We start from the raw sequence: 26,969 nt of genomic DNA on the forward strand, positions 1-26,969 counted from the left end.
GAACGTCACAGGCACTTGTGCCGGCTTAAAGCATTCTCAGCGTGGTGGACATGGCCTGGTGGCTGCACCTGCTCCTGGCCAGGTACGGAGGCGCCCCCTAGAGGCGAAGGGATCTCAGGGCAGAGAGGTCAGCGCCTTCTGTCCAGAGTTCAAGGCAGGCCTGGCGCCCGGAGTTGTGGCCATTGCTTTCACTGGCTCAGCACCTGCTAACGGAAGGCACAGAGGCCGGCTCGTGCTGTGTCCAGGGGAGGCAATGGTGAGCAACGCTTTCTGGGGGAGAGCTCAAGGTGCTGCTTGTCTCAAGGCCACTGCAATTCTTCCCACAACAGCACAGGATTGCTGGAGATCCACCCTCACGCCCAGGAAAGCACGTTCCATGGTTTCTTGCCCTGCTCGACACACTGCCCACCGCTAAGCTGAACGGGGGATAAGCCACCCTACCAACTGCACCCTATTTCTGTGGGGCTGACACAGGATGGGGGGGGGTTCAGGAGAGGGCCCCGGAGGACCACTGTGCCTTGTCCTGTGACGCCAGGCCGAGGGAGGGTGACACCTGCAGCCCCAGTGACACGGCAGGTGTTGGGGGTCTTGTCCCCAACACCCCTCACATGGAAATGATTTCAAGGCAAACAAAGCCTACTTCTGATCACTCTCGAACTATATCGACTCCTTTTCTTCTTCAAAAGAAATGGCCCCAAGGATTCCCCACTGAGGACCTATCAGGTAATGCCTGATTCTCTCTCTCTCTCTCTCTCAAGATGTATATATTTATTTGAAAGGCAGCATTACAGAGAGAGACAGAGAGAGAGAAAGAGATCTGCTGGTTCACTCTCCAAATGGCCGCAATGGCCAGGGCTAGGCCAAGCTGAAGCCAGGAGCCAGGAGCGTCTTCTGGGTCTCCCATGTGGGTGGCAGGGGCCTGAGCAGGTGGCCGTCTTCTGCTGCCATCCCACGCACCTTGGCAGGGAGCTGCATTGGAAGCAGAGCGGCTGGGACTCGATGCTGGCATCGGCATTGCAGGCTTTCCCCGCTGTGCCACACGCTCACCCCAAGTGAGCTTTTCTTCATTTTTTATGGAGTCACACAGGACGAGGGCTGAATTAGTGTAGGCTCGGCAGGCAGAGCCGGAAGGGCACTGGGTGGTTCTGGTCTCTGTGTCACAGGTGGATGAGCTAAGCCCGCTGACGGTGGGAAAGGGGAAACCCTCAGTGGGGAGGGGAGTGTAGAAGGTGGGCGTCACAGGTGTTCCAACACCCGCACTGCCGTCTCCGGAGTCCGCCGTGCTGAAACCACAGTGATCTGAGACGGGGCGTGGTCGTCGTGTTTGGGGGGAGGGGCTCCCGGCCGCTGTCTCGGTGGGCTTCCGGCCCCCTCCTCGCCTTTCGTGGACACAATGTCTTACTCCGGACACACCTCTAATGCCAAGTGCAGGTGAGAGCGAAGTGTGGCGCTCACCCCCTCACTCCCCGGGATGCTGTCTTTGGACAACAGCTTCTCAGCTCCCTGTTCCAAACTTACCTGCCTAACTCTGTGTCTTGCACGTGGCTGGTGAGCTGCCAGCGATGGGGCCAAGCTTTCGATTAGACCCAGAGCTTTAGCGAAGTCTTCTGGGAAGCACCAGCCGGTGTTCCCATCGCTACTGGGGGAGCTGTTCGTTCCCGTTCAGCCTTTGAGGAGCATCTTTATTCTGCACGATTATCATCGCAGGTAGAGCTGACGGGTGTGCACACGGACAGGCTGCTCAGAGCCAGCTCTGCACACCGGGACCCCGGGCGCGCGCTGTCACCTGGCTGAATCCCGGGTAGAAGGAGACCCCGCTTGCCTGGCGCATTTCCCAGCAGCGCGCTGAGGGCTGCGGAGAGCAATCTGCCGACGCGTACGGGGCTGTCATTCATAAGGTGGATGATCAGATTGGGTAATTTCATTTTAGATCAACTGCCAGATGCGACAAGAAACTGATTTCTCTCGCTCTGAAAATTACACCAAGAGCTACGCTGCCAAGACTCTGAGCCGCGCCAGGCGTCCCGTCCCGGAGTCCTAGCTCGCTGGCGCGCACCCCGCCCTCCTAATCCCTGGTGCCTCTGGCCAGGGAGCCTCGGAGCCCTTGCTCTTCAGAGCGGGGAGGGAAGGGGACTACGGCCCAGAACCGACCTGGGAGCCTGTTACAAACACAGATTCTTTCACTCCAGAGCCTGCGTTTGAACCAGTCCCACTACAGCGCCAGGGCGCATGCCAGCCTGGCGGGGCGCGCCTTACCTTGGGGAAGGCGTCGGGCCACACGGTCGGCGAGCCGTGGTTCAGCAGCGCCTGCACGGTGCGCTGCGCCGCGGCCTGGGGCGCGCAGGCGGCTGTCTGCAGCGCGCGCGCCAGCGGCGAGGCCCCGCCGTAGTCGAGCGCGCCCGCGTCGGCGCCGTGCTGCAGCAGGAGGCTCGCCAGGTCGGGGCGCGCGTGGCCGCAGGCCTTGTGCAGCGGGCTGCGCTCGTCCTCGTCGCGCGCGTCCGCCGCCGCGCCGCGCCCCAGCAGCAGCGCGCACAGGCGCAGGCCACGGGCCTGCTCGTCGGGCCGCCACGCCGCGCCGCACGCCGCGCTCAGCGCCGTCTCGCCGCGGCCGTTCCTCGCGTCCACGCGCGCCCCGCGGCCCAGATAGAGGCGCGCGTGCTCGTCCAGGCCGCGCTGCGCCGCCACGTGCAGCGGCGTGTCCCGGGCCGCGCCACCCGCGCGCTGCACTGAGGCTCCGTGCTCCAGCAGCGCCCGCGCGCACCTGCGGGGAGGCCAGGGCGGGTCACCGGGGGCGGCAGGGGCGCTGCCGCCCCGCCCGCCCCTCCAGGGTCCGGGTCTACGAGGGTGAGCTGGTGCCGCAGAATACAAAGGGTGGCCCCGAGAAAGAGTGGGAGAGTTGGGGTCCCCCGTGCCACGACCGGTCTCGGGGGACGGGAGGAGCAGTGTTGGCGAGCACTGGGTGTCCCAGCCCACATGGGTCACGATTGGAACTGCGTAGTGCGCTTGGGGAGGTAACCAGCGCGGTTCTGGTGACTGCCCCGTGTGGTGCTTCCACGGAGCTGATGGCCAGTCCAGACCTCGGGGGCCTGGGCAGGCGCTAATCTGTTCCCCGAGGAGCAGGCCCTGGTGGGGATGTGAGGCCAGCCTGGCCTGGAGGGCAGCGACTCCTTGCACAGCAGGGTCCCCAGACAGGTGCTGGCAGCATGCAGTGGGACCTCGCCCAACCGCCGGCCTCCTTTCCTTCCTACTAGACTCCCCTTCAACCGATGTGGGGTCCCCGGGTGGTCCCCAGGGGCTTCTTGACCCCCACGGAAGACTGCTCGCTTCTCCGGATGTGGGCGTCCCATGCAACATCCAGGTTGACCAGCTGTCCCAGAGTGCCCTGCGCCCCAGGCATCGAGACCTCTGCCTCCCTCGGGAGCACCCCCTCCCCCCAGCTCTGATGGTGGTGGCTGCTGGCTGGCAGTCCCACAAGGAGTCTCATGGCCTTGATGGGACCTCTGTGCCCCTTAAAGTGGGGGCAGGGGACAGAGACACAGACCCTCCCCCATTCTGAAGACTCTCCCTTGTCGTCACACACCCTGCAGAACACCTGCTGTTGTCACCTCCTGGACACTGCCATCCACAGGGTGGCTCCAGCCTTGGGGTCTGCGGCTCCAGCACGCGGACTTCAGAGCACAGCCCCGGCCCCTCAGGCACACGCCCGTGAGTGCCGCCTGTCCTCTGTGCTCCCCTGGGACCCCGATCGATGGCTCGGCTCCGACTGGTTTCCCTCCCTGTCCCCGCAGCGCTGCGCTCACTCTCTCGCCCTCTGCTCCCCTGAACCCAGGGCGAGATGGCCACTGACTGCACCCAGTGGCCGGACCTCCCAGCCTGGGGTGCTGGGCCCTGCTGCAGACTGGCCTCGCTGTCAGCGAGGCACGGAGAGAGAGAGAAACAGAGAGAGAGAGGTCTATCCACTGGTTCACTCCCCAAATGGCTGCAATGGCTGGAGCTATGCTCATCTGAAGCCAGGAGCTAGGAGCTTCTTCCAGGTCTCCCACATGGGTGCAGGGGCCCAAGCAGTTAGGCCATCATCTGCTGCTTTCCCAGGCCATAGCAGAGAGCTGGATCGGAAGTGGAGCAGCAGGGCCTCAAACAAACGCCCCTATGGGATGCCCCGCTGGGCTCCACCCTCTGAGCCTCCATCCTGCCTGGTTCTCACCGCACGCCCCCTGCTGCGTGCCCCCCTCCCCTGCCCCGTGTCTGCACATGGGCTCCTCCTGCCCCCGTGATGGCCCACACTCCTGCCCTGTGTTTGCTGGCCCCTGTGACAGCCCACACTCCTGCCCTGTGTTTGCTGGCCACCGTGATGGCCCACACTCCTGCCCTGTGTTTGCTGGTCCCTGTGACGGCCCACACTCCTGCCCTGTGTTTGCTGGCCACTGTGATGGCCCACACTCCTGCCCTGTGTTTGCTGGCCCCTGTGACGGCCCACACTCCTGCCCTGTGTTTGCTGGCCACCGTGATGGCCCACACTCCTGCCCTGTGTTTGCTGGCCCTTGTGATGGCCCACACTCCTGCCCTCCTGTCTCGTAGCACCGCCAGGCGGAGGGCGGAGCTCCGCACTGCCACCGGCCTCCAGCGTTTGTCACCCTGCATTTCAGGCCTGGGCTGGCACCTTGACTCCTGTTTCAGATCTGGGCTCCCTGCCAGGAGAAACGGGTCTTTGTTGCTGTCTGATCTGGTGCCTGGGGCAGTGCCCGGCCTGCTGCTGGGATCCCCTCGCGGCGTGTTGAATGCGAGCTTTTCCTTGCTCCACGTCTCTCAGCGTTTTCCCCCCACGCCGCTGCCGGGGTCCTGTTATTTGCCTACCCGGGGCTCGGCACCAGATCATCCACTGCCAGCTGCGGGCTCTCGGCATCTTACATTCCCCCTTTGTGCTTCTAATGGGCTAAGCCTTGGCGGTTTCTTAGAGTGGGCAGTGGCTGAAGCTACAGAACCACAGGAATGGGAAAGAAACGCGCACCTGCCGGTGGGGGCAGGCATGTGTAGGCACACACAGGCTGGGTTACAAGGTCAGGAGTGGCGGCCTGGCCAATGTCTCGGAAGGACCTCTGCAGTGGGTATGTGAGGGTGCACAATGGGTACAGGCCTGTCTTTCAAAGGTACCAATACAGGGGCCGGCGCTGCGGCGCAGCAGGTAAAGTTGCCGTCTGTGGCACTGGCATCCCACGTGGGCACCAGTTTGTGTCCCCGCTGCCTCTCTTCTGATCCAGCTCCCTGCTAATGGCCTGGGAAAGCAGTGGAGGATGGTCCAAGTCCTTGGGCCGCTGCACCCACGTGGGAGACCTGGAGGAAGCTCCTGGCTCCCGGCTTCAGCCAGGCCCAGCCCTGGCCATTGCAGCCATCTGAGGAGTGAATCAGTGGGTGGAAGATATCGCTCTTTCTTTCAAATAAATAAATCTTATTTTTTTTTAACTAAAACACACACACACACACACACACATATATATATATATATATATATATATGCAGGATCTTCACAAAATTCCTGGAAAGTGAGTATCATGAAAAAGAAAAACAAAACTATGCCTGGATTTCAAAAGGTTTTTTCACCCAAATCAACCCATCTCTGAATTTCATTTTGCACGGACTTGTGCGTCCCCTGGCGTCCGGCGGACGAGGGAGGGGCAGTGAGTTTGTCTCGGGGTCGGAGTGCCGTGGTTTCCTTTGCATCTGCCTGCATTTCCAAATTTTCCAACATACGTTGGAGGAACAGTTTGACGAGAGAACAACAGAAGTGGATAACCACAACGCCGGGCCCCACCCACGGCAGCCGCCGCCGAGGATTCCAAGAACATTAGCGTGGGGCAGGCGTCCAGCCTGGAGGTGGAGCGGCCTGGGTCCCCGCCCGGACCACAGGGCTGGCTCCTGGCTCCGCTGCTGACTCCAGCTTCCTGCGGTGCGGAAATGAGCGGTCGCGGTGACACTAAGGAGCTGGGCTCCTGCTGCCCTCTTGGACCTGGATGGAGTCTCCGGCCCCTGCTCTGGTCTGGGTTTGCAGGCACCTCCCTGGGGAGTGAACCAGCGGGTGGGATCTCCCCCTCTCTCTCCATTTTTTTTTTTTTTTTGGAAAAGAAGGAAAGAACGTTAGCTTAGCTTTTCCACTGCTCTGTTGAGGGGTAAGTGGCAGTCTCAGGCTGCGTGGGGGCCAAGTGGGGAGAGCAGAGCCCGGGGGCTGTGGGGTATTCAGAGGAAAGCAAAGTGAATGGTAGCCTTGGGGACCCCCCAGGCCTGCCTCCAGGGCCTGGCCCATCCTCTGAGCACTGTCCACCATGTCATTGTCATGTGTGTGTGTGTGTGTGTATGTGTCCCGTCCCCCGCAGGACACAGGGCCCAGTGGGGATAGCATCACCCCCAGCCAGGGGGCCCAGCTGGTTCCATGCCTTTTCTCAGATGCGGGGCTTTGTGAGCGAGTTTCCTGCTTGCCTGATGGACAGGTGGGCAGGAGTTGGGGGGCCGGGGTTGGTGGGGACAGCGCTGTCGGGAGCCAGGGAGGCTGGAGTCGGGGGGCCGGGGTTGGCGGGGACAGCGCTGTCGGGAGCCAGGGAGGCAGGAGTTGGGGGGCCGGGGTTGGTGGGGACAGCGCTGTCAGAAACTAGGGAGGCAGGAGTCGGGGGGCCGGGGTCAGCGGGGACAGCACTGTCGGGAACCAGGGAGGCAGGAGTTGGGGGGCCGGGGTTGGCGGGGACAGCACTGTTGGGAACCAGGGAGGCAGGAGTTGGGGGGCCGGGGTTGGCGGGGACAGCGCTGTTGGGAGCCAGGGAGGCAGGAGTCGGGGGGCCGGGGTCGGCGGGGACAGCGCTGTCAGGAGCCAGGGAGGCAGGAGTCGGGGGGCCGGGGTCGGCGGGGACAGCGCTGTCAGGAACCAGGGAGGCAGGAGTCGGGGGGCCGGGGTCGGCGGGGACAGCGCTGTCGGGAACCAGGGAGGCAGGAGTCGGGGGGCCGGGGTCGTCGGGGACAGCGCTGTCGGGAGCCAGGGAGGCAGGAGTTGGGGGGCCGGGGTTGGTGGGGACAGCGCTGTCAGAAACTAGGGAGGCAGGAGTCGGGGGGCCGGGGTCAGCGGGGACAGCACTGTCGGGAACCAGGGAGGCAGGAGTTGGGGGGCCGGGGTTGGCGGGGACAGCGCTGTTGGGAGCCAGGGAGGCAGGAGTCGGGGGGCCGGGGTCGGCGGGGACAGCGCTGTCGGGAGCCAGGGAGGCAGGAGTCGGGGGGCCAGGGTCAGCGGGGACAGCGCTGTCGGGAACCAGGGAGGCAGGAGTCGGGGGACCAGGGTCGGCGGGGACAGCGCTGTCGGGAACCAGGGAGGCAGGAGTCGGGGGGCCGGGGTTGGCGGGGACAGCGCTGTTGGGAGCCAGGGGTAGCGCCTTGCCATCAGCATGTCAGAACCACTTTGTCTCTGTCTTCCTGGGACTGCGGGGACACCCTGCTGTCTCCACAGCCTCTGACGAGAAGCAACTTGGACAAACACACTCGGCCCCATCCGTCCTCCGGGTGTTCAGTGACGAGCGCGGCGACAGCTATTGTGGGGCCCAGGCTGACGGCACAGAGCCGAAGCCCACCGGAGGCTGTGGGGTCAGTCCAGTTCCTTTCTGAGGGAGCCGCCGCACCTGCTCCCACCCTCTAACCAAGGCCACCCTTTTCCTGGTCGCCCCCTGGGGCAGAAGGTGCGATGCCTCTCCTGGACGGCCCCGCTGGCTGCTCACTGCACCCTGCTTCCTTCACCACCTTTGGGCACCTGTCTGCCCAGCCACTCACGCTGCCCGCTCTGGGCTGCCCATCACCATTTATGCAAATTCCTCAGGGTGGCGCCTTGCTGCCTCCCGCTCACTGACCGGGATGTCTTTTGGATTCCTTAGGACTTGGTCTTTTGTGTTTTTTGTTTTTCCCTCAGACAGATGTTATCTTCAGACCTCACAACAGCGCTGCCTTGGAGATGGAATCGACGGCTGGCATGAGGGCAGGCAGCAGGAAGTGGCAAAGCAGAGGCCCAGACTTCCGGCTGCCGAATTCTCACGCACGCCCGTCACCCGCTCTGCTACCTCTCGCCACCGCCCCTGCACCACCTGGACCCCGGTCGTCCCATACAACAGAGCTGGAAAGTCCCCAGGGTTTTTCTGTGCTGCTCCCACGTGAAGGTGCACAGGTGCCGTACAGCACCACGCCGCACAGGATGGTAGCCTGGGTGCACTAGGTGGCGTCCCACAGCCCAGGGGGGCAGGAGGTTATGCCGTCTGGGTTTGGAAAGCGCCATCTACGACTCTCCCCAAGATGCATTTCTCCGGAGGGATCCCTGCACGGGCTGTGATTCGCTAAGCGGCTTCCGTGAGCCAGGCTCCAGGCATTTTCCGTAGGTTATCAACAGACTCTCCTTTCGTTCACCCCTGCATTCGGCAAGTACAGAGCACGGCCCATGTGTTTCTTCTCTTGGCCACAGGAACTCCTGGACGGGACACTGGAGGCTGGGCAGGGCCAGGGAGGCAGCCTGGCCCTCGGACCCCCTGCGGTGGGGCAGGCACAGGAACCCCACGATAGATTTCATTCTCCCTGGCTTTGGGTGCAGATTCGGGTGTTGAGGTTTGAGTAGTGGTCTGCAGGGTGGGGACCCGGGAGATGAGGATGGGGGTCCTCAAAGGCAGCATACCTGGCTTGGGAAGGGGGCGCCAGCCTCTCAGGATGCTGGAAGGTTCCATGAGCAGCAAGAAAAGAAACTGAGCGGGCAATGGAACGGTCACAAAGAATGACTGGAAATGCGGCTGTGAGATCCAGACCCACCCGTTTCTGCAGGGGAGAGACAGACGCGGGAGGCGCTTAGCTATCAACGGGCAGGAGGCTACCAGTGGCCCTGTCTGTGCAGGGGCTCCTTGCTGCAAGTGGCTGAGTCTGCGGGGACCCTGTGTGTCCTTTACTGTCCCCTTCGCCTGCTGCCCGATCCCTTCTGACAGACGGGGGGCCGATGGCTCAGCAGGACGCTCGGCGCAGGCGACGTCTCGCCGAATCATCGTTCCTGCTCCTTTTCCTCCTGGGAGCTGTCAGGGAGGCGGACGGGCTGGAGACACGTCCCTGGGCAAGGGCGGCTGGAGCCGCAGGGCTGGATCTAGGGCGTGGGTGGGAGCGGCTGTCAGGGTGCCCGGGTCATCCTGCCGGAGGGGCAGGGAAACAGGCAGGGACGTGGGAGGAAAACGCAGCCCAGCCTTCTGCCAAAGCCGTGCAGGACGGCTCCCTATGTGTGATGGCTCTGCGGCTGGCTGCAGGGGACAACACCTGGCGCAGGTGGACAATGGCTGGCTGCAGGGGACAGCACCTGGTGCAGGTGGACAATAGCTGGCCGCAGGGGGACGTGACAGCCATGGCCTGAGACGCTGATGGCAGAGCAGTCCCACTTTGCTTCTCTGCACCGTCTGGGCACCTGCCAGCTGCCTGCTTCCCGTGCTCTGTTGTCTTCCCTCTCCCTCGCTCCTGGGATGCTGGCCACAAGACTGCCAGGCACACACGTTTGCAATCAGAATGGACAAATCCCAGGCGAGGGATAGCTGGGAGCCATGGCCGTTGGCAGTGTCTGGCATCATGGTTCCTTGGGAGCACCGGCTGCCGTTTGATGTTTTTCTGAGCGCTGGATGGCTGGGGTGAATAATGATATGGTGGGAAAATTCTCTCCAGATGGAGAAGTCGGCGTCACCGCTCTCCCCACAAGCAGCATCTGACCTTCCGGAAGCTTCACTGATACCCCTTCCTCAACAAGAAACGGCAGCCTTTCTTTCCTCCCCCGGCCCTGAGACTGGATGCGGAAGGAGACCCAGAGGCTGAGGGTGGGGGAGGAGAGGAAGGGAGGGAAGACCCTTTGCCTCTTTCTTGAGCTGGGTGAGAGAGAAGTCGGATTTGCACGTGTGTATCTGCAGAGTAAGGTACAACGCACACGCAGAGGAACACGGCGGCCGAAGTGTACAACTGAACGAGTTTCAGCAAAGGGCAGACCCGGTGACCAAGACGCCGACCACAGCGTGGGATAGGCCCACCTCCGCAAGAGAGTGTCTCCTGTTCACCACACTGAGCCATCGCCCCACTCTGATTTCTCTCGCTGTTTAAACTTTGTTCTAGAATTTTCTACCTTCCTGTATCTGGTATCCTTTGCTCAGCACAATGTTTTTGATATTTAATGCATGCACAGAATAACTCATTGTTCTGTCAATCTTCAATGGGCAGGCTACACCACCACATTTAATCCATTCTGCTATTGACCTTGACAGGCATTGGGATATTTCCATTTTTTTTTTTTTTAAGATTTATTTGAAAGTCAGAGTTACATAGAGGGAGGAGAGGCAGAGAGAGTCTTCAGTCCGCTGGTTCACTCCCTAATTGGCCACAATGGCCGGAGCTGAGCCAATCCAAAGCCAGGGGCCAGGAGCTTCTTCTGGGTCTCCCACATGGGTGCAGGGGCCCAAGGATTTGGGCCATCTTCTACTGCTTTCCCAGGGCACAGCAGGGAGCTGGGTCAGAAGTGGAGCAGCTGGGTCTTGAACCGGCGCCCATATGGGATGCTGGCACTTCAGGCCAGGGCGTTAACCTGCTGCGCCACAGCGCTGGCCCCAAGGGATAGTTCCATTTGATTATGAATAAAGCTGCTAGGTACCTTTTTGTAAGTAGGTGAATGCCTAGAACTGGACTTGAACTTCCTAGGAGACTGCTAAGCAGTCCCCCGAGGTCACATCATTTTACGCACTCCACACGGACGCGAGCCTTCCCGTTGCTCCATTCTTGCCAGCGTTTGCTGTTGTCCGGTTTCTTTCCTTTTTCATTTTCTTGTTCCATTCTAATGAGTGTGAAATGGCGACTATTTCAGACCTCTTTTTTGAGGGGGAGGGAGCGAGTGTGCTCCGTCTGCTGGTTCACACCTCGAATGCCTCCTCTGGCTAGGGCTGCGTCACGGTCAAAGCCAGGAACCAAGAGCTCCATCCAGGTTTCCCACAAGGGTGGAGGAACGCGGTCGGCTGAGCCAGGGTCTGCGTCAGTAGATTCTGGAGCCAGGAGCAGGGCTGGGAATCAAACCAGGCACCCTGTGCATCTAAGCCGGAGGCTAACTGCTGGCCCCTTTTACTCTGGTTTTAAGAATTTTTTTTTTTTAAATTTATTTGTTTGACAGATAGAGTTAGACAGTGAGAGAGAGAAAGGTCTTCCTTCTGTTGGTTCACCCCCCAAATGGCCGCTACGGCCAGAGCTGTGTCAATCCGAAGCCAGGAGCCAGGTGCTTCCTCCTGGTCTCCCATGCGGATGCAGGGCCCAAGCACTACTGCACTTCCAGGCCACAGCAGAGAGCTGGCCTGGAAGAGAAGCAACCGGGACTAGAACCCGGTGCCCATATGGGATGCTGGCGCCGCAGGCAGAGGATTAACCTAGTGCGCCATGGTGCCGGCCCCTCGCTGTGGTTTAATCCTCACTCCCCTGTAACTAATGATGTTGAGCACATTTTCAGTCATTTATTAACTGTCTTCTGTGAAGTGTTTGACCAAGACTCGTGGCCAAAGGGTAAAGTTTTGAATTGGCCTGGACTGTGTTTTAGCAATAAAATGGGACTTAGCAAGTGACCAGACATAGAGGCGTCTGTCCAGGATGCCACCATGGGACAGGGAAGGGGCTAAGCCTGAGATAGAACGTGCTTGCAAGGTAGTGGTGAGAGAGAAGGTAGCTAGTTCCTGGTTATAGATGGCTTTCCAAAAATCAATAAATTAAAATTAGGCCAAGCAGGAAGAGCTGACCTTATGCATTGTCCACATAATGCTCGGCCCTGTCTCTGCCTTGCTGGCCAAGCTTCATCCACCCTGGACCTCAGTTTTCGGATCCGTGGCCTGGGGATGGCCGTGTCTTGGAGGCCTACCAAGACCCCAGCCCGTGCTCACCGCACATGGCACGAGCCGTGCGACCGATACTGAGTCACCCGCTGGGAGCTGCCCCTCTGCTTCCTCGCTATTCGACGATCCCTAAGGCCCGGTGAGCTCCTGCGGCACCAGACCCCGTCCTCCTCCTCCCTGCTTGAACCCGCCACTCATCTGGGACGTGGGCGGAGTGGACTGTTCTCTGGAGATGCAGCAAAGGCCTGAGAGCCTGGTATCCCCCACAGGTGACCTCTCAGGTGGATGCTGCTGGGCTGGGGAAGGGAACCCGGGCAGTTGTCTCTGCTCGAATCCCATCCGAGAGCCCTCGGAAATCAGTCCGCCATGTCCGTGGGTTCCACACTCATGGATTCAACCAATCGCAGAATGAAAACTTTTGAAAAACAAAACAAAACAAAACAAAACAAAAAAAACCACGCATCTCTGCTAAACACACAGACTTTTTTCTTGTCATTATTCCCTAGCCTAGATGGACTCACAGCTGTTTCTGAGGCATTGGCATTGTAGTCGGCATTAGATAACTGAAAGTGCACGGAACACGGGCATGGGTGCCAAGCAAACGCCACACCATCTCCCACAGGGACCGAACACCCACAGACTCTGGGACCCACGGGGGGCCCGGAACCCACCCCCTGCAGACTGCCCGCTGCTCTCTGCCCAGTCTCAGCCTGCCGGGCCCGAGCGAGAAAGCCTCCCGGTTTCTCCGACGATTTGTTCCTTCACATAGAACAAGCAGCTGCTTTCTCAGGTCCAGCTCCAGCTTCAGAGTTATTATTATTATTATTATTTTTTGGTTGACTTGACACAACAGATACAAAAAAGTAAGCTTGCATACTTTGTATTAATGTGTGCCATAAAGGTAGCGAGTTTGTTTACTTTTGTTTAAATCGGCAGCTATGACGTGCTCCTTCTTCATTTCCATGACGTCAGCACAGAAAGGCCCAGGGAGAAGAGTCTGGTAATAAATAGGGCGCGGCCGGCGCACAGGCTGTGACCGCCACAGACCAGCCCGACTGGCACTTGGCGTTTTGGGAAAACCACTTCAAAAAGCTCCCAGATTAAAGCTCTGGTAGGGATACTTTTTGTGCGCCGGACTCTGAATTCTGCAGCGCGTCGGCGTGGGAGGAAGCGGGGGAACTCCGGGACTCCAGGGTTTGAAATTCCTGTGTCCACGGAGCGCTGCCGGGTGGAGAGTGGGAGAAAGAAATGGCACCGTATGTAGGTCAACGACCCCCTCTCCACAACGGGCACAGACGCTAAGGATGCCCCAAATCTCGCACGTAGACGAAGCCTGCAGGGAAGGTAGCCCCTTCTTGTCACGCTGGCAATGTTTATGCAGCCAGCCCACCTCGGGGTCCGACTTCCGGGGTCTCTTGGGAGCTGCGAAGCCCTGGCCACACCACCAGTGCTTTCTGACGTCCGTTCACTTTGTATCCTTCAGGGGAGCTGGCTGTGTGATTGCAGAGGTGTTCAGGGGATGTTTCCCGTTATAATCACCGGTGCGGAAGGCTTTCTAACTCCGCTCTCACCCAGTTCTGCTTGAACCTCTGCTGGATTCATCGCTTCTTTGAAATTTTCCCCAATAACCAAGATGAATCCCGATGGCAAATTAAATAGGAAAAAGACAGATTCGCAGCCAGAGCCTCGCAGAGAAGATAATGAGACAAAAAAGAAGAAAGAGGAGGAACGGAAGAAGACAGAGGAAAGAGATTTTTCTCCTTTAAATGCCCACTTTAACACATAGGCATTTGAAAAGTCCTGCTCAGGCTAGGTCCTGGAGCCAAATGATTCTGGAACAACCCAGTGAGACCAGGAGGTTAGCTGCTGCTGCAGAGTGCGAGCCGAGCTGCTCTGCCGACCTGCACACGGCCTCAGAGCCTTGTGACGGCCACATGTGAGCTCCTTGGCTCACCTAAGGGCTCTTGTCAGGAGTCCCAGTACTCTGTGCCACTCTGTGCCACAACAGCATCTCTCCAGTAAAAATAAAAACTAAACTAACTTGGTATCCCAAAGTTACTTTACATTTCCAGAAGCATTGCAAAGATAGTATGGAGGATTCCTGAACGCTCTTCACTTACCCTCCCCTAGTAGAACTCGACATCTTCTGTTATTATAGCTCCTTTATTAAAATGAAGAAATTAACATGGGCTCAACCCAGTGAACCAAACTGCAGACTTTTTCATTGGGATTTTGTGACTTTTCCCGCTGATGTCCATGATCTATCCCAGGATACAATCCAGGAGATTATGTTGCACTTAGGAAACTTAATTTTTTTTCTTTTTTTTTCTTTTTGACAGGCAGAGTGGACAGTGAGAGAGAGACAGACAGAGAGAAAGGTCTTCCTTTGCCGTTGGTTCACCCTCCAATGGCCGGCGCGGCCGGCGCGCTGCGGCCGGCGCACAGCACTGATCCGATGGCAGGAGCCAGGTGCTTAGCCTGGTCTCCCATGGGGTGCAGGGCCCAAGCACTTGGGCCATCCTCCACTGCACTCCCTGGCCACAGCAGAGAGCTGGCCTGGAAGAGGGGCAACCGGGACAGAATCCGGTGCCCCGACCAGGACTAGAACCTGGTGTGCCGGCGCCGCTAGGCGGAGGATTAGCCTATTGAGCCACGGCGCCGGCCAGGAAACTTAATTTTGAATAAAAGAAGTCAAGGCATGCTTTTCTGGGCGCTGGGGGGCAGCGTTTGCACTTGGACATGGAGGATTAGCACAGGAGCTCTCTGCCTGGGGACGTGGAGCCGGGAGTCCTGGGAGGCCCACACAGCTGTGGCTTGTAGGGCTGAGGACCGGAGGGGAAAGAGCTTCCCAGACAAAGAACTTTGCAGAAGGTCCCTTGAGTACTGATGAGCATGTAGGTGGAGGAACCACCTAGCACCTCAGGAGGGGCCAGCGCTCATGTACGCCTGGGCCCAGGAATCCTACCTGTTCTCAGCAAGCAAAGCATGAAGGCCCAGGGAACAGCCAGTGTTCTCTTAGTGGAGAAAACAGACCAACCTTGCACAGTTTCTGCTCGAAGCTCACAAGACCCAAAGGGTGAAACCGCTTTGCAGCAACTTAACATCCCAGAGCAGAGATCAAGAATACTGATAAGAACACAAAAACATTCAGCACCCAGTGAAATAAAGAGAAAAAAAAGTCATCCAGAACTGACCCAGAATTGACACAGATGACGGAATCGGTACACAGGGCCACTAAAATCGTTGTTGAAACTGTGCATGTGTGAGAGGCTAGAGCCAAGGCTGAGCCTGCTAAGATGCACAAGACGTGAACGACTTCTAACATTGGAAACTATAGTATCCGGGGTGACGCCTGCACTGCTGAGCTTAACGGCAAACCAGGTGTTTCAGGAGAAAGGACACAGCCATCACGGAGAGAAGAAAGACTAAACAAAATGGAGAGCATCCGTGGAACCAGTGCAATGAGAGACCCCAGGGAGAGAAGGCGGTGGGCGGGAGAGAGGTGAAGAAAGAATTGGCACAGTGGTCCGGATTCTGCCCGCACCGAGTGGTTTTGGTGGTGGTTTCCTCCGGGCTAACCTTCAGATGAGGCCCTTGTCCCTGTCGCCTGCTTGCTGCCGTGAGACCGAGAAGCGGAAGACCTGCAGCTGCACCACACACAGACTGCACCCACAGGCGCTGTGGGACACCGAGTCTGTGCTGTATTAAATCTCTGTGTTCACGCTGATTTGTTACACCGAAGTGGAGAACTGACACAGCAGGTGCAAAGACATGTAGCCTGCTAATCAACGCTAGTCAAAAGAAAGCTCTGTTTTTATTTTATTTTTTGACAGGAAGAGTTAGACAGTGAGAGAGGGAGAGAGACAGAGAGAAAGGTCTTCCTTCCGTTGGTTCACCCCCCAAATGGCTGCCGCGGCCAGCACGCTGTGCCGATCCGAAGGCAGGAGCCAGGTGCTTCCTCCTGGTCTCCCATGTGGGTGCAGGGCCCAAGGACTTGGGCCATCCTCCACTGCCTTCCCGGGCCACAGCAGAGAGCTGGCCTGGAAGAGGAGCAACCGGGACAGAATCTGGTGTCCCAACCAGGACTAGAACCTGGGGTGCCGGCGCCGAGAAAGCTCTGTCAACACCAGACTAGATTTTAGGTCACAGAGCATGACTAGACATAAAGCACAGTATTCCATAATAGCAGAGTCACAAAACAGCTGTGCATGGATTTAAATGCAGCAAAGTAATACAGGGGAAGCTTTCTAACTACAACGGCATCAAACTAGAAATCAGTAACAGAAAGATACCCAGAGAGTCTCTGGAAACTGGAGACTGAGGCACAGGTGTCTGTTCACCCCTGAGTCAACTTAAAGATGCAAAGGGAAATTAACTGGTTGAAAGCACAACACACTAAAGTTTGAGAGACTGAGCTGACATGATGTGCAGTGGGGCAGGTATAACATCGGAAAGTCTACTGAGAAAATAGGAAAATCCTCAAATTAATCAGTGACATTGGCTTCCATGTTCAGAAACTAGAAAAAGAACATTAATGAAACCGAATGTAAGTAAAGAAAGGAGATTAATAGATATCACAGTGGAAATTAATGAAATAAAAAAAAAACAGAAAAGCAGTAGAGAAACTCAGTGAAACCAAAAGAAAGACAGATGGGGGAGATAAATTCCAATCTCATAGTGAGAGAGGCGATATCACTACAGATCCTACAGTCACCACAAACTAGACGATGAATTTCCTAAAAGATACAAGCTATTAAACTCACTCAAAAAGAAGGAAACAGACCAAGTACAAGTAGCCCCCTAGGAAATAAGGAAATAGATTTCCAGGTTATAAATCTCACAAAGAAAGCTCATAGGTTCAGTGACGAATTCTACAGGACATTTAAGGAATGAATGATAGCAATTTTACACGGGGCCAGAAAACAGGTAAGGAGGAAATACGTCCCAAACCACTTTTGTGGCCAGCATTACTCTGATAGCAAAACCAGCAAAGACGTTACAAGAAAGTAGAACTGCAGATCCATATCTTTCATGAACACAGATGCAGATATTCAACACTGTTTCAGGATAAACCCAACAACACATGCGAAGGAGATTCCCCCATGCACAAGAGTGGCTTCATCCAGGAATGCAAGGTTGGTTTGACATTTGGAAGTCGACCAACACAAATCATGTATCAACAGATTAAAGATATAGACCACGTGATTGTCTCTATAGAAGTAGGAAAAGTAAGAAAAATCAGAATCTATTCATACTACAAACTGTCAGTACACAAGGAAGAGAATCTCTTCATTTCTGAAAAAATATCCACAAATCATAGTTAATAGTGGAAGACTTCTTGTTTCCCTATAAGATCAGGAACAAAGAAAACTGCTCATGCTACTTCTTATTTTATTTTACTTTATTTTTTATTTTGAGGAGGGAGAGAGAGAGCGAGCGCAAAGGACTACTTCCATCTGTTGGTTCATTTCCCCCGTGCCTGCAACGACCAGGGCTGCTTAGGGCTGAAGCCCATCGCTGGGAGCTGATCCAGGGCTCCCACAGGGTGGCAGGGGCCCAAGCCATGAGCACCAGCAGGAAGCTGGAGTTGGGTACCGAACCCAGGCACTCTGATGCGAAACCCTGTAGCTCGGCTGGGTGGCTGCTCTAGTGTCTCTGTTCATCACTGTACTGCAGGCTCCAGGCAGTGCAGGAGGCAAGAAGAAGTAGTAAAAGGCATCCAGGTGGCAAAAGAAGTAAAACTGTGTTTACTTTCGGATGACGTGTTTGCCCACATGGATATCCTATGGAATTTACTAAAAAGTTATTAGAACAATTAATGAGTTAGCAAGATTCCGGGATACGAGATCGATATACAAAATAAATGGTTATCAATTTTATAGTAGCTACACACAATCAGAAGTTGAAATTTAAAAAACTACCATCTGAGGCCGGTGTTGTGGTATGGTGGGTGGGGCTGCCACCTACAGTGCCGGCATCTCATATGAGCGCTGGTTTGAGTCCTGGCTGCTCCACTTCTGATCCAGCTCTCTGCTGTGTCCTGGGAGAGCAATAGAAGATGGCCCAAGTCCTTGGGCCCCTGCACCCACATGGGAGACCTTGAAGAAGCACCTGGCTCCTGGCTTTGGATCAGTGCAGCTCTGACCGTTGTGGCCAATTGGGGAGTGAACCAGTGGTTGAAGACCTTTCTCTCTCTCTCTCTCTCTCTCTGTGTGTGTGTGTAACCCTGCCTTTCAAATAAATAAATAAATCTTTTAAAAACCTACCATTTGCAACAGCAACAACAATGTGAAATACTTAGGAAGAAATCCTACACATTCTATGTAATGAAAACCAACGCCCAGCTGGGGGAGCTTAGGGAAGACCCGAGTGACTGGAGGCCGCTTCGTGCTCACGGGTCGTGAGCCTCTGCATTGCTACAATATCGGCGCTCCCCGTGATCTGGAGCACGCCGACACAGAATGCAGCAGCCTGGCCAAAACGGGTGCCTCGCCTCAGTGGCAACAGCACCACAGAGGACGCGCCCTGGTGATCACCGGGCCTGCAATTCTGACATACTAGCCGACAGCAGGCCATGCAAAAAGTTTCTTTAATAAAACTTGCCAGAGTTTGTTTAAAAAGCTTCACATGGAAATGCAAATGAGCTAGAATAGCCCAAATAACTGACAGAGAAGAGCAAGCCTGAGAATTTACAGTACCTGGCTTGAAGACTTAGTATAATGTCACAGTATGCAAGACAGTGTGGCGTCCAAATAGACCAGCGGATCAGAGCAGTGCAGGGATCCAGGGGAGGCGCTCTGCCATGCTCCATGGTAACCTCGCAGGTGCCCATGTGGGCGAGCGGAAGTTGGAGCCACCGCTGGATCTGAATCTTGGCGGCACCCCTCTTATTCTCCTGGAAGTGCTCCGAGGCCACTGCCGCTCCTTCCCAGTGTGCCCTGCGAGGCTGCCAAGAGACAGCTTCTTGTCATCTGCTGGGTTCTGGTAGCTTCCGGGCTCCTCCCTTCAGAACAGCAGAAGCACTCGGCTGATGCTGGTCTGGCCCGCGAGGGGCCTCCGGCAGCCCCTTCAGTTTTCATCTCATCCTGCTTGGTGTGGGAAGTGAGGACCATAAGGAGCTGGTGGCTAGGGCTCGTCCTCCAAGTGGGTCCCTGTGTCTTTTCAGCCGAACCAGTTAGATGTTTCCCTGCCTTGTGTGTTCTTGACAAGAGTCTGGAAATAAACCTACGTGTATTTTACTGATGGGTTTCCTGAAAAACCGGGTTTTGGACAAAGTTGCAAAGACAATCTAGTGGAGGAAGCAAAAGCATTCCAAAAAACCATGCTTAGAGATCGACATTCAAATGAGAAAGTGCTTCAATCCATGCCCACACCACACCCAGAAGTTAATTCAACGTGGATCATAAACTCAAATATGAAATGCAAAATTATTGAATTGAAGATAACAAGAGAAAATCTTTGCGATCTTGGGTTGGGTTAGGCAAAGATTTCTTTAGATGCCATAATCCCAAAACAAGTCCTAAGAGAAAAAAAAATTTGATATATTGGATTCCATCCAAAGTAAGAACTTTTTTGCCCGGCCCTGGGACTCTGGTTGGTTTTGGTCTCCAGCTGCAGCTCCTGATCCTGGAGGACCTGGGTTTGATTCCAGGCTCCGGCTCCTGACTCCAACTTCCGGTCAGTGCAGACCCTGGGAGCTGAGCCCCTGCCACCTAACTCTGGTGACCGGGATTGGGTCCCCAACTCTCTGCTTCAGTCTAGCCCAGCCCCAGGCCAGCCCTGGTCATTGAGGGCATTTGAGGAATAGGCCAGTGGCTGAGAACTCTCTTTTTCTCTCTCTAATAAATTTACTAATTCAACAAAATAAATTTTTAAAGGAATTCTGTTCTTCAAAAGATTCTGCTAAGAGAAGAAGATACAAGGCAGCGACTGGGAGATAATACTTAGAAATCACGTATCTGACAAGGGACTTGTATCTAGAACATATAAAGAAAGCTCACAAATGTATAAGAAAACAATCGACCCAATTTTTAAAATGAGCAAAAGATCTGAACAGACATTTCACCAAAGACAAAGTGGGTGGCAGAGAAGCACACTGACAGGACCAGCGTCTCATCACGGGAAAGAGGTCGAGACTCTGCACACCTGTGAGGTGGCTTGAGATTAAGGACCTAGCATGCTAACACACCAAGTCCTGGTGCAGGTGTGAGGCAGCGAGAGGGTTCCACATCCACACTGGGATGTAAGACGGGCAGGTGCACAGCAGGTGCATCCCAAATGGAGGCGCCAGTCAGAGTCCCAGCTGCTCAGCGTCTGATCCGCTCCCTGCTGATGGAGAAGGCCCCCAGGACGGAGTTCCTGGCTCCTGGCCTGACCCAGACCTGGCTGCTGCAGCCATCTGGGGAGTGAACCAGAGAATGGAAGTTGTCTGTTTCTCCTTCTCTTCCTTTCTCCCTCTACCCTCCCTCTCTTCTTCTTCTCATTCTAAAGATTTATTTATTTATTTGAAAATGCTACAGGGAGAGAGAGGGAGAGACTAAGAAATGGTCCCTCCACTGGTTCACTCCCCCAGATGGCTGGGAGCCGGCTGGGCCAGGCAGAAACCAGAGGTGGGAACTTCATCCCACGGGCTCTCCTACCTGGGTGGCAGGGCCCAGCTGCCCGGGCTGTCTTCTGCTGTCTGTCCAGGCACATTTGCAGGGAGCTGAATTGGAAGTGGAGCAGCCGGGACTCCGACCTGCAGGCTTATGGGATGCCAGCATAAAGCCCACCCCACAGATTCCTCTCCATCAAATCGCACAACTCAGCCCTTGGAATTCTAGGCGTTTGGAAGGCAAAGCGGATGCCCCTGCGAATGCTGGAACCCTGGTCCCCCGCATGGCGGTGCCTGTAACATCCCCAGGTGGGAAGCGGCCCGGTGGCTCTCAGCGCCGGAATGGGTGCATACGGGACCACCCACACCGTGGGTCCGACTCAGCTCCCAAGAGGAGTGCATCACGGACCACGGCACAAGAAGCCGGACCCCAGCGAGCACCTGCCACCCACCGGAATCCCCCCCCCCCCACAAAAAAAAAAAAAAAAAACGACTGGGGAGGCAGGGACACACCCGGGAGAGCGCGAGGCAGGGGAGGGGGCGGAGGCCGTGGCGGGGTGGGAGGCGCCTGCGGGAAGACCCGCAGCTCCTCGGCTCCCTGGCGGGGTCGGCGACCCGAGCGTCCGCTCCGGTCACGCGGTGCCTGGTGAAAGCCAAGCGCACCTGACTTATGTCGGTCACACCCGGGAAAAGCCGCTCTGGGAAGACCGCGGTCACGGCGAGGCTGCGGTTCGCGGGTCCGGGCTGCAAAGGCTCCCGGGAGCCCCGCACACCGCCTGTGGCTTTCTGGCTTCGTCGCCGCAGAGGCCAGCGACGGCGAATCCCGCTCGGGTCCGTGCGCGAACTCTGCGACCCCGGTCCCGCATCGCTCCCGCCGCGCGCGCGCCCCGGCACCCCCTGCCCGAGGAGCCGACCGTGGCCGTCCCACTGTGACAGTTACTCTGCACAAAGTTGTCATTAAAACCCTGATTCTCCAGCCCCCGGCCCAACAGTGGCCTTCAGCGTTGGGGCGCGCGTCCTCGGGCCTCCACCGCGCTCATTCCCGCCGCGTGGCGCCGCCTGCTCTCTATCAGGGGCTGATGGCCCTCGGGGCCGGGCTGGGGCCGGGGAGCCACAGGCAGGGGCCAGGGGCTGGGGAGCGGCGGCCGGGGGCTGGGGACCGAGGCCGGGGGCAGGCCTGGGGCCTAGGGTCTGCGATCCCTGATGTGGGCTCTGAGGCTCCGCCGAGTGTCCAGGTGGGGCTGGTGGAGTGCCCGGGGTCGGGGCGGGAGTACTCACCCCAGCGAGGCTGCCGTTTGGCACAGGTGCAAGGGCGCCAGGCCCTCGGCGCTGAGCAGGTCCGGGTGCGCGCCGTGTTGCAGCAGCAGCCGGGCGCAGGCCGTGTGCGCCCCCAGGCAGGCCTCGTGCAGCGCGCCGCGGCCGCCCGGGGAGGCGTCGGGGTGGGCGCCGCGGTTGAGCAGGTGCCGCACGGAGGCGGTGTGGCCGTGGGCCGCTGCGATGCACAGGGGCGTGGTGAGCTCGCGCTTGTACTCCAGGGTCCAGAGGCCTGGGGGGAGAGGAAGGTCCGGTGTGAGGTGAGCAGGGGGCTGGGGGAGCTGACCGCGGTGCCTGTTGGGCCGCAAGGGGGTGAAATCCTGCTCCAGAAATGGGCAGCAGGTGGGCACAGGGAGGTGACACGAGGGGCAGAGACCCGGGAGACAGAGCAGGGGGCAAGAAAGACAAAGCCGAGTCAGGGTCCTGGAGGCATCCGGAGCTGAGACGCAAGAGGGTTTTGCAGAATACGGGGGTGACTGGGGGGTCCGGGCAGAGCCCAGGAGTGGAAAGCTGACCGCGCAGGGTGCACAGCAGGAGAACCCAAGTGCAGAACTCAATTTTCCAGGCTGGGAGGGCGGGCAGCTGCGGGGAGGGGAGACGGCGGCGGCATCTCCCAGAATCCAGCCCTGGTGGGGGTGAGCCCCTGACCTCCCCCGTATCATTAAGGAGCGACAGCAGACGAAACAAACTGGCCCACATGCCCAAGACGGAGGAGGGCGCAGCGCGGCCGCCTGGAAGGAGCTGAGCTCTGGCAGCTCTCTTTGATGCAGCGTCCGTATTCAGTGCAGCTCTGGCTTGTTTCTTTGCGCTTTTTAGGGTGTGTGTGCGCGCGCCTGTGTGGGGTTGCTCTTTCTTGAGGGCTGAATGAGGCAGGTGCTATACATTTTACTTCTCTGAAAACTTTGGTGCTTTCAAAAAGCCCGGGGCAGGTGATTAGCGGCCAGGAGCGCTGGTGGAAACGAGGCAGCCGTCCCCGGAGGACCCACTTCAAGGGGCAGGATTTCACACGGCAGGAAGGCCTTCTGGTAACGACGGCAGAATCGATCGCTGGCTGTAATGAGCGGCACAGGACACCTTTTCACAGGCCACCTCCTTCCCCGGACCCATGCTGAGCGCTTCTGAAAAACCACTCATTAATTACCTCCCGGCATGTGGTGCCGGGTGCCCCCTGGCCCGCGTCCCAAAGGCCCAGCCTGCAGCTTGCTGCCCTCTCCGTGGGGGGCGTGGTGGTTTCTGGACCCTGGTGTGGACTGGGGGTGGCCCCAGGCTCTGGGGCCGGGGGCCTGAGGGGACCTGGGCTGCCCTCCCCAGCGAAGACCGGGTCCCACGTGGAGGCGGAGGGTGGCTGTGGTCCCTACGACGACGCCTCTGTTCCTGCAAGGGCCAGCTCTGGGCTCCCTCCTTCTGTTTGCTCCCTGGGCTGTCAAGTGTACATTATGGCCCCCTCTAGGGGACGCTAAGTCCCCAGCCCAATCCAAGCTGCCCCACTCTGGGTTCCTGAGTCTCCCCATGGGCTAACAGGGAGAAGCAGGAGTGGGCATTGGCTCAGCCACAGCACAGGGCCAGCATGCTTCTCCAGGTCCTGGAAGATGCTGGTGGGCGGCCCCCAGGCCTTCCTGAGAACTGGGCTTCTGCGACAGCTCTCCCAATCAGAGAGCCTGAATCTGCAGCCCGAACCCCCAGCTGCTGGTCCCATTCAGCCGCCAGGAAGAGCGTGGATCAAGGTCTCTCTCCACGTGGTCCGTCCCCCTAAGCACCACTCCAACATTCTCCTGGGACCCTCAGCTGGGTGGGCCAGCCTGCCACCCTGGAGGTGACCCAGGGCTGGCTGCACTCAGAGCAGCTCCTCCCCCAACACCTCCTTGCCAGGGGAGCTGGTGTTGACCTCCAGGGAGCGAGGGGGGCCGAGCACCTGGGTCCCTGCTCTCTGCTAGTCTGCACTTTGCTGCTGTTGGCCCAATGGCCGGAAGCCATGGAGCTGAGCCGAGGGCAAGGAACCAGGGCAGCCCTGAGCGCCGCCTCCCCTCCCCCAGTCTGTGCCAGCCCAGCCTGGCACCAACTCTCTGGGCTTGTGTTTCCTCAGCAACAGCCCATGTCCCTTCTCTGTCGCGTGCTGTCACTTCCTGTCCTCTGGGTGGGCTCCAGAGGGGCAGCGGACTGATGGGTAGAAAGGTGCAGGGGGAAGGAAGGGCTGGGCAGGGACTCAGCGTGTGAAAGCGGGCTCTGCCGTCATAGCATGACGTGACGACATGAAATGCGACATCCGAGCGTGTGCGTGTGGGTGCGTCCGGGTCAGCGAGCTCTGCTTTGAGCAGAGGCGTTCTTGGGCTGAGACGGATGAAAGAGAGGAGGCCAGAGGGACTCAGAGAGAGGTGGACGGCCCGGCCAGGAGCTGCTGCTGCTGCGTGGGCTTCTGGGAACCACTCAGTCCTTGGATAGCGTGTGCGGCATCATCAGAATGGAGCCGTGTCACCGGAAGCCCACCCTCCCGCATTCTTTGCCTGCCAGAGCTCACGAGTCAGGGACACGGGACACTGGCCGCTGGCCCACTGACCACAGCCTCTCAAATCCTTCTGCTGTGGCAGAGCTGTGTGGATTCCAGCACCCAAGCCGGCCTGGAGCCCGTGCTGGATAAGGTACCCAGGGCAGACTGCCAGCCAAGGAGCCCCGCGGGCAGCCGTGTGGTCAGCAGGTGTCTGCTCGCCCCAGGGGGGGTGGGGGCTGTCTCTCCATTTGGGATGTTTGCTTTCTGCCCAGCATGCAGTGACAAATGACCTCAGGATCCCGGCTGTCTGCCCCTTTCCTCCTCCTGTCCCAGGCTCCCCAGGGAGGACCTGCTGCTGACCCTGTGGTCCTGCTCCTGTGCATGCCGGCTGGGCACCAGCTGCTGTGGCCATCACCAAGTCACAGACGGGCCTTGTGCAGAGCTGTGTGCCAGGGGCCTGCCCAGGGTGCAGTCAGAGGAGCGGCTTCCCCCTTCCAGCTCCTGCCGTGCTGGTGGCCAAGAGTCGTCCAGCTCCTTCCCCAAGACGAGAGCCACGCCTTGCGTCAGCAGACCGGCATTTCTCACCCCTGCTTTGCCTTTCCCACTGGACGTCTCACACGCCAGCAGCCAGGGGTAGACCCCACGTCTGTGCAGGCTCAGTTCCGTTCATTTACAGACCCCTTTCCTGGGGCTTGCTCAGCCCCGTGCTTTATGTGTGCCGTCTGCACACTGGCTGGGGTTAGCACCTCCGTCAAATTCAAGACAGGCACGGGTACCTGAGACTCCGAACGCGGCAGGGGATGCCACCTGCCACTCCATCTCGTCCGTGTGGATCTCAAACACCACGTCGGCGTCCTGGAAGTACTCGTCCATGAGGGCCCGGACATGGTGCAGGTCTCCTGCGACCAGCGCGGCGTGGAACTCGAGCCCCGGGGACCCCGCTGTCGGCTCCCTGTCCATCTTCCCAAAGATTCGAAGTCTTCCCCTGGCTGGCTCTGGCCGTCTGTCCATTTTGCAAGACGGCCGATCTCAGAAAAGCTTTTCAGGAAGGGGAAAGGTGGACGTAGGGCGTGTGAGCTATTTCCATTGTCATTACTCAATTGTCCCCCCGTTGGGACTTGATGTTGGTGTATTTATAACTCCTGTGGATGCCGGTGTGATGGTGGTTACTTGATATGGGCAGGGTCACGTGAGCAGGGAGATGCCACGCCTGTGATTGTACGGATGCTGAAGTCAGGGACAGAGGCTGGCTCTCCACCCATCCAGGGCCGGTGCCCCCACACACACTCGGTTGGGAGAGCTCCCGTCTTCATCCGGGTGCAAGACCGCCCAGCGCAAGTAGCACCGACTCCCCTTGCTCGTGCAGATGACGTGAGCAACCTGTGAATGTGACGTCAGCGACCAAAACACCCAGCAAGTGAGTCAGCCCCGTCAGGGTGGAAAAGTGGGTGCTCTGTGCAGGGTTTGGGAAGGGCAGCTGAAGCTCAGAGGGGAAGAAACACGCATCCGCGAAGCGCCACAGGTGCACCAGACGCCTTCAGTGGATTCGCGCCCTTACTCCGGTGACAACGTGGGAGAGAAGCAGCCTGGCCGAGGCTGATGGCTCATCGGAGGCCTCAGACTCTGCCTTCCACCCCCAGCCCTGCTGCCCGGCTTCTGGGGTTTCTGCTTGCTCAGTTCCCTTCTATGCAGATAGAGGTATGGACAACTCTTGCTCGCCACCGAAGTCGGAATGGCTCACGAGATTGTGCTAAGGCTGCTATGCCGTGACGCCCCCTCGTCTCTCTGAGCTCCCCGGAAGGCCGAGTGGGCATCTGTGTCGGCGGCTCCCGAGGCTGGACGATGATCTGGCCTCTTCCCCGGGGCTTTGCACAGCCAAAGGGAACCCAGGAAAGGAAGTCTTCCATCTCCCTTAGACGGCATGGAAAACGTTTACACACCTTCGCGGGGTAGTACAGAGGTGCGTTGACTCCTGTTGGAAACTGAGTTACAGGCGTCAGCCTGCCTCACAGGCTGGCCAAGGCCTGTAGGTTCCTCCCAAAAGGTGTCTCAGGCCACCTCTGAGGAGCAGAGGTGCAGGGGTGAGGCCGGCTGGCTGGGGGCTGATGCCCTCTCACGGGCAGACAAGGGACACTGGCCGGGTCTTGGAAGCAGGAGGGCGGGGGGACAGCTCTGGTGGGGGGAGCGGTGGCTGTGCTGTGACACCTGGCCGAGACTCAAGGGTGCACTGGGCTTAGCCCCCGGAGGCCTAGGAGAGCTGCAGGCAGGGAGTGGCCGCTCCCGAAGCCGTCACTGCCCGCTGTCTTATGGCCGGACATCCCCCCACGGGGCTGCCCCTGGTGCCACTGGCAGGCGAGGAAACCAGGACAACTGCACGCGCCTCACTGAGAGGCCAGGGTTTCCTACCTTGTCCTCTGCACTGTCCCCTGTGTGGATCGCACCTCAGCGCGTGGCTCGGGGGTCCTGTGCCTGCCCTGCCCGAGCAGTCGCCTCTGCCTGGAATTCTGTCTTCCCCTCCTCCCCTGGCTGGTCTGGTCATCCTTCGGCACTCCGCTTAGCATCCTGGGAGCCAGGGGTCCTGACAGTGCCCTGGACCACCCAGGCCCCGCCAGGCTTCCTGGGGCAGGCAGGGGCGGCTTCCTCGCCATGTGGGGTTCTCTCTGCCTTGGCCCGTGAGTCCCGCCCAGAA

The 26,969-nt window shown here is 58.2% G+C and overlaps 1 protein-coding gene across 1 annotated transcript in view; it reads right to left on the reverse strand.

Moving 5' to 3' along the window:
* The window catches only part of ASB18 (ankyrin repeat and SOCS box containing 18), a 57,965-nt gene that overhangs the window by 16,568 nt on the left and 14,428 nt on the right, over nt 1-26,969 (reverse strand). Inside the window, exons 2-4 of the mRNA XM_062202561.1 lie at nt 25,057-25,179; nt 21,760-22,027; nt 2,257-2,761 (exon numbers count right to left, since the gene is read on the reverse strand). Of these exons, the coding sequence (XP_062058545.1) occupies nt 2,257-2,761; nt 21,760-22,027; nt 25,057-25,179 (896 nt within the window). The remainder of the gene's footprint in view (nt 1-2,256; nt 2,762-21,759; nt 22,028-25,056; nt 25,180-26,969) is intronic.

The sequence above is a fragment of the Lepus europaeus genome, chromosome 1 (genome assembly GCF_033115175.1).
Source record: "Lepus europaeus isolate LE1 chromosome 1, mLepTim1.pri, whole genome shotgun sequence".
Classification (NCBI taxonomy): domain Eukaryota; kingdom Metazoa; phylum Chordata; class Mammalia; order Lagomorpha; family Leporidae; genus Lepus; species Lepus europaeus.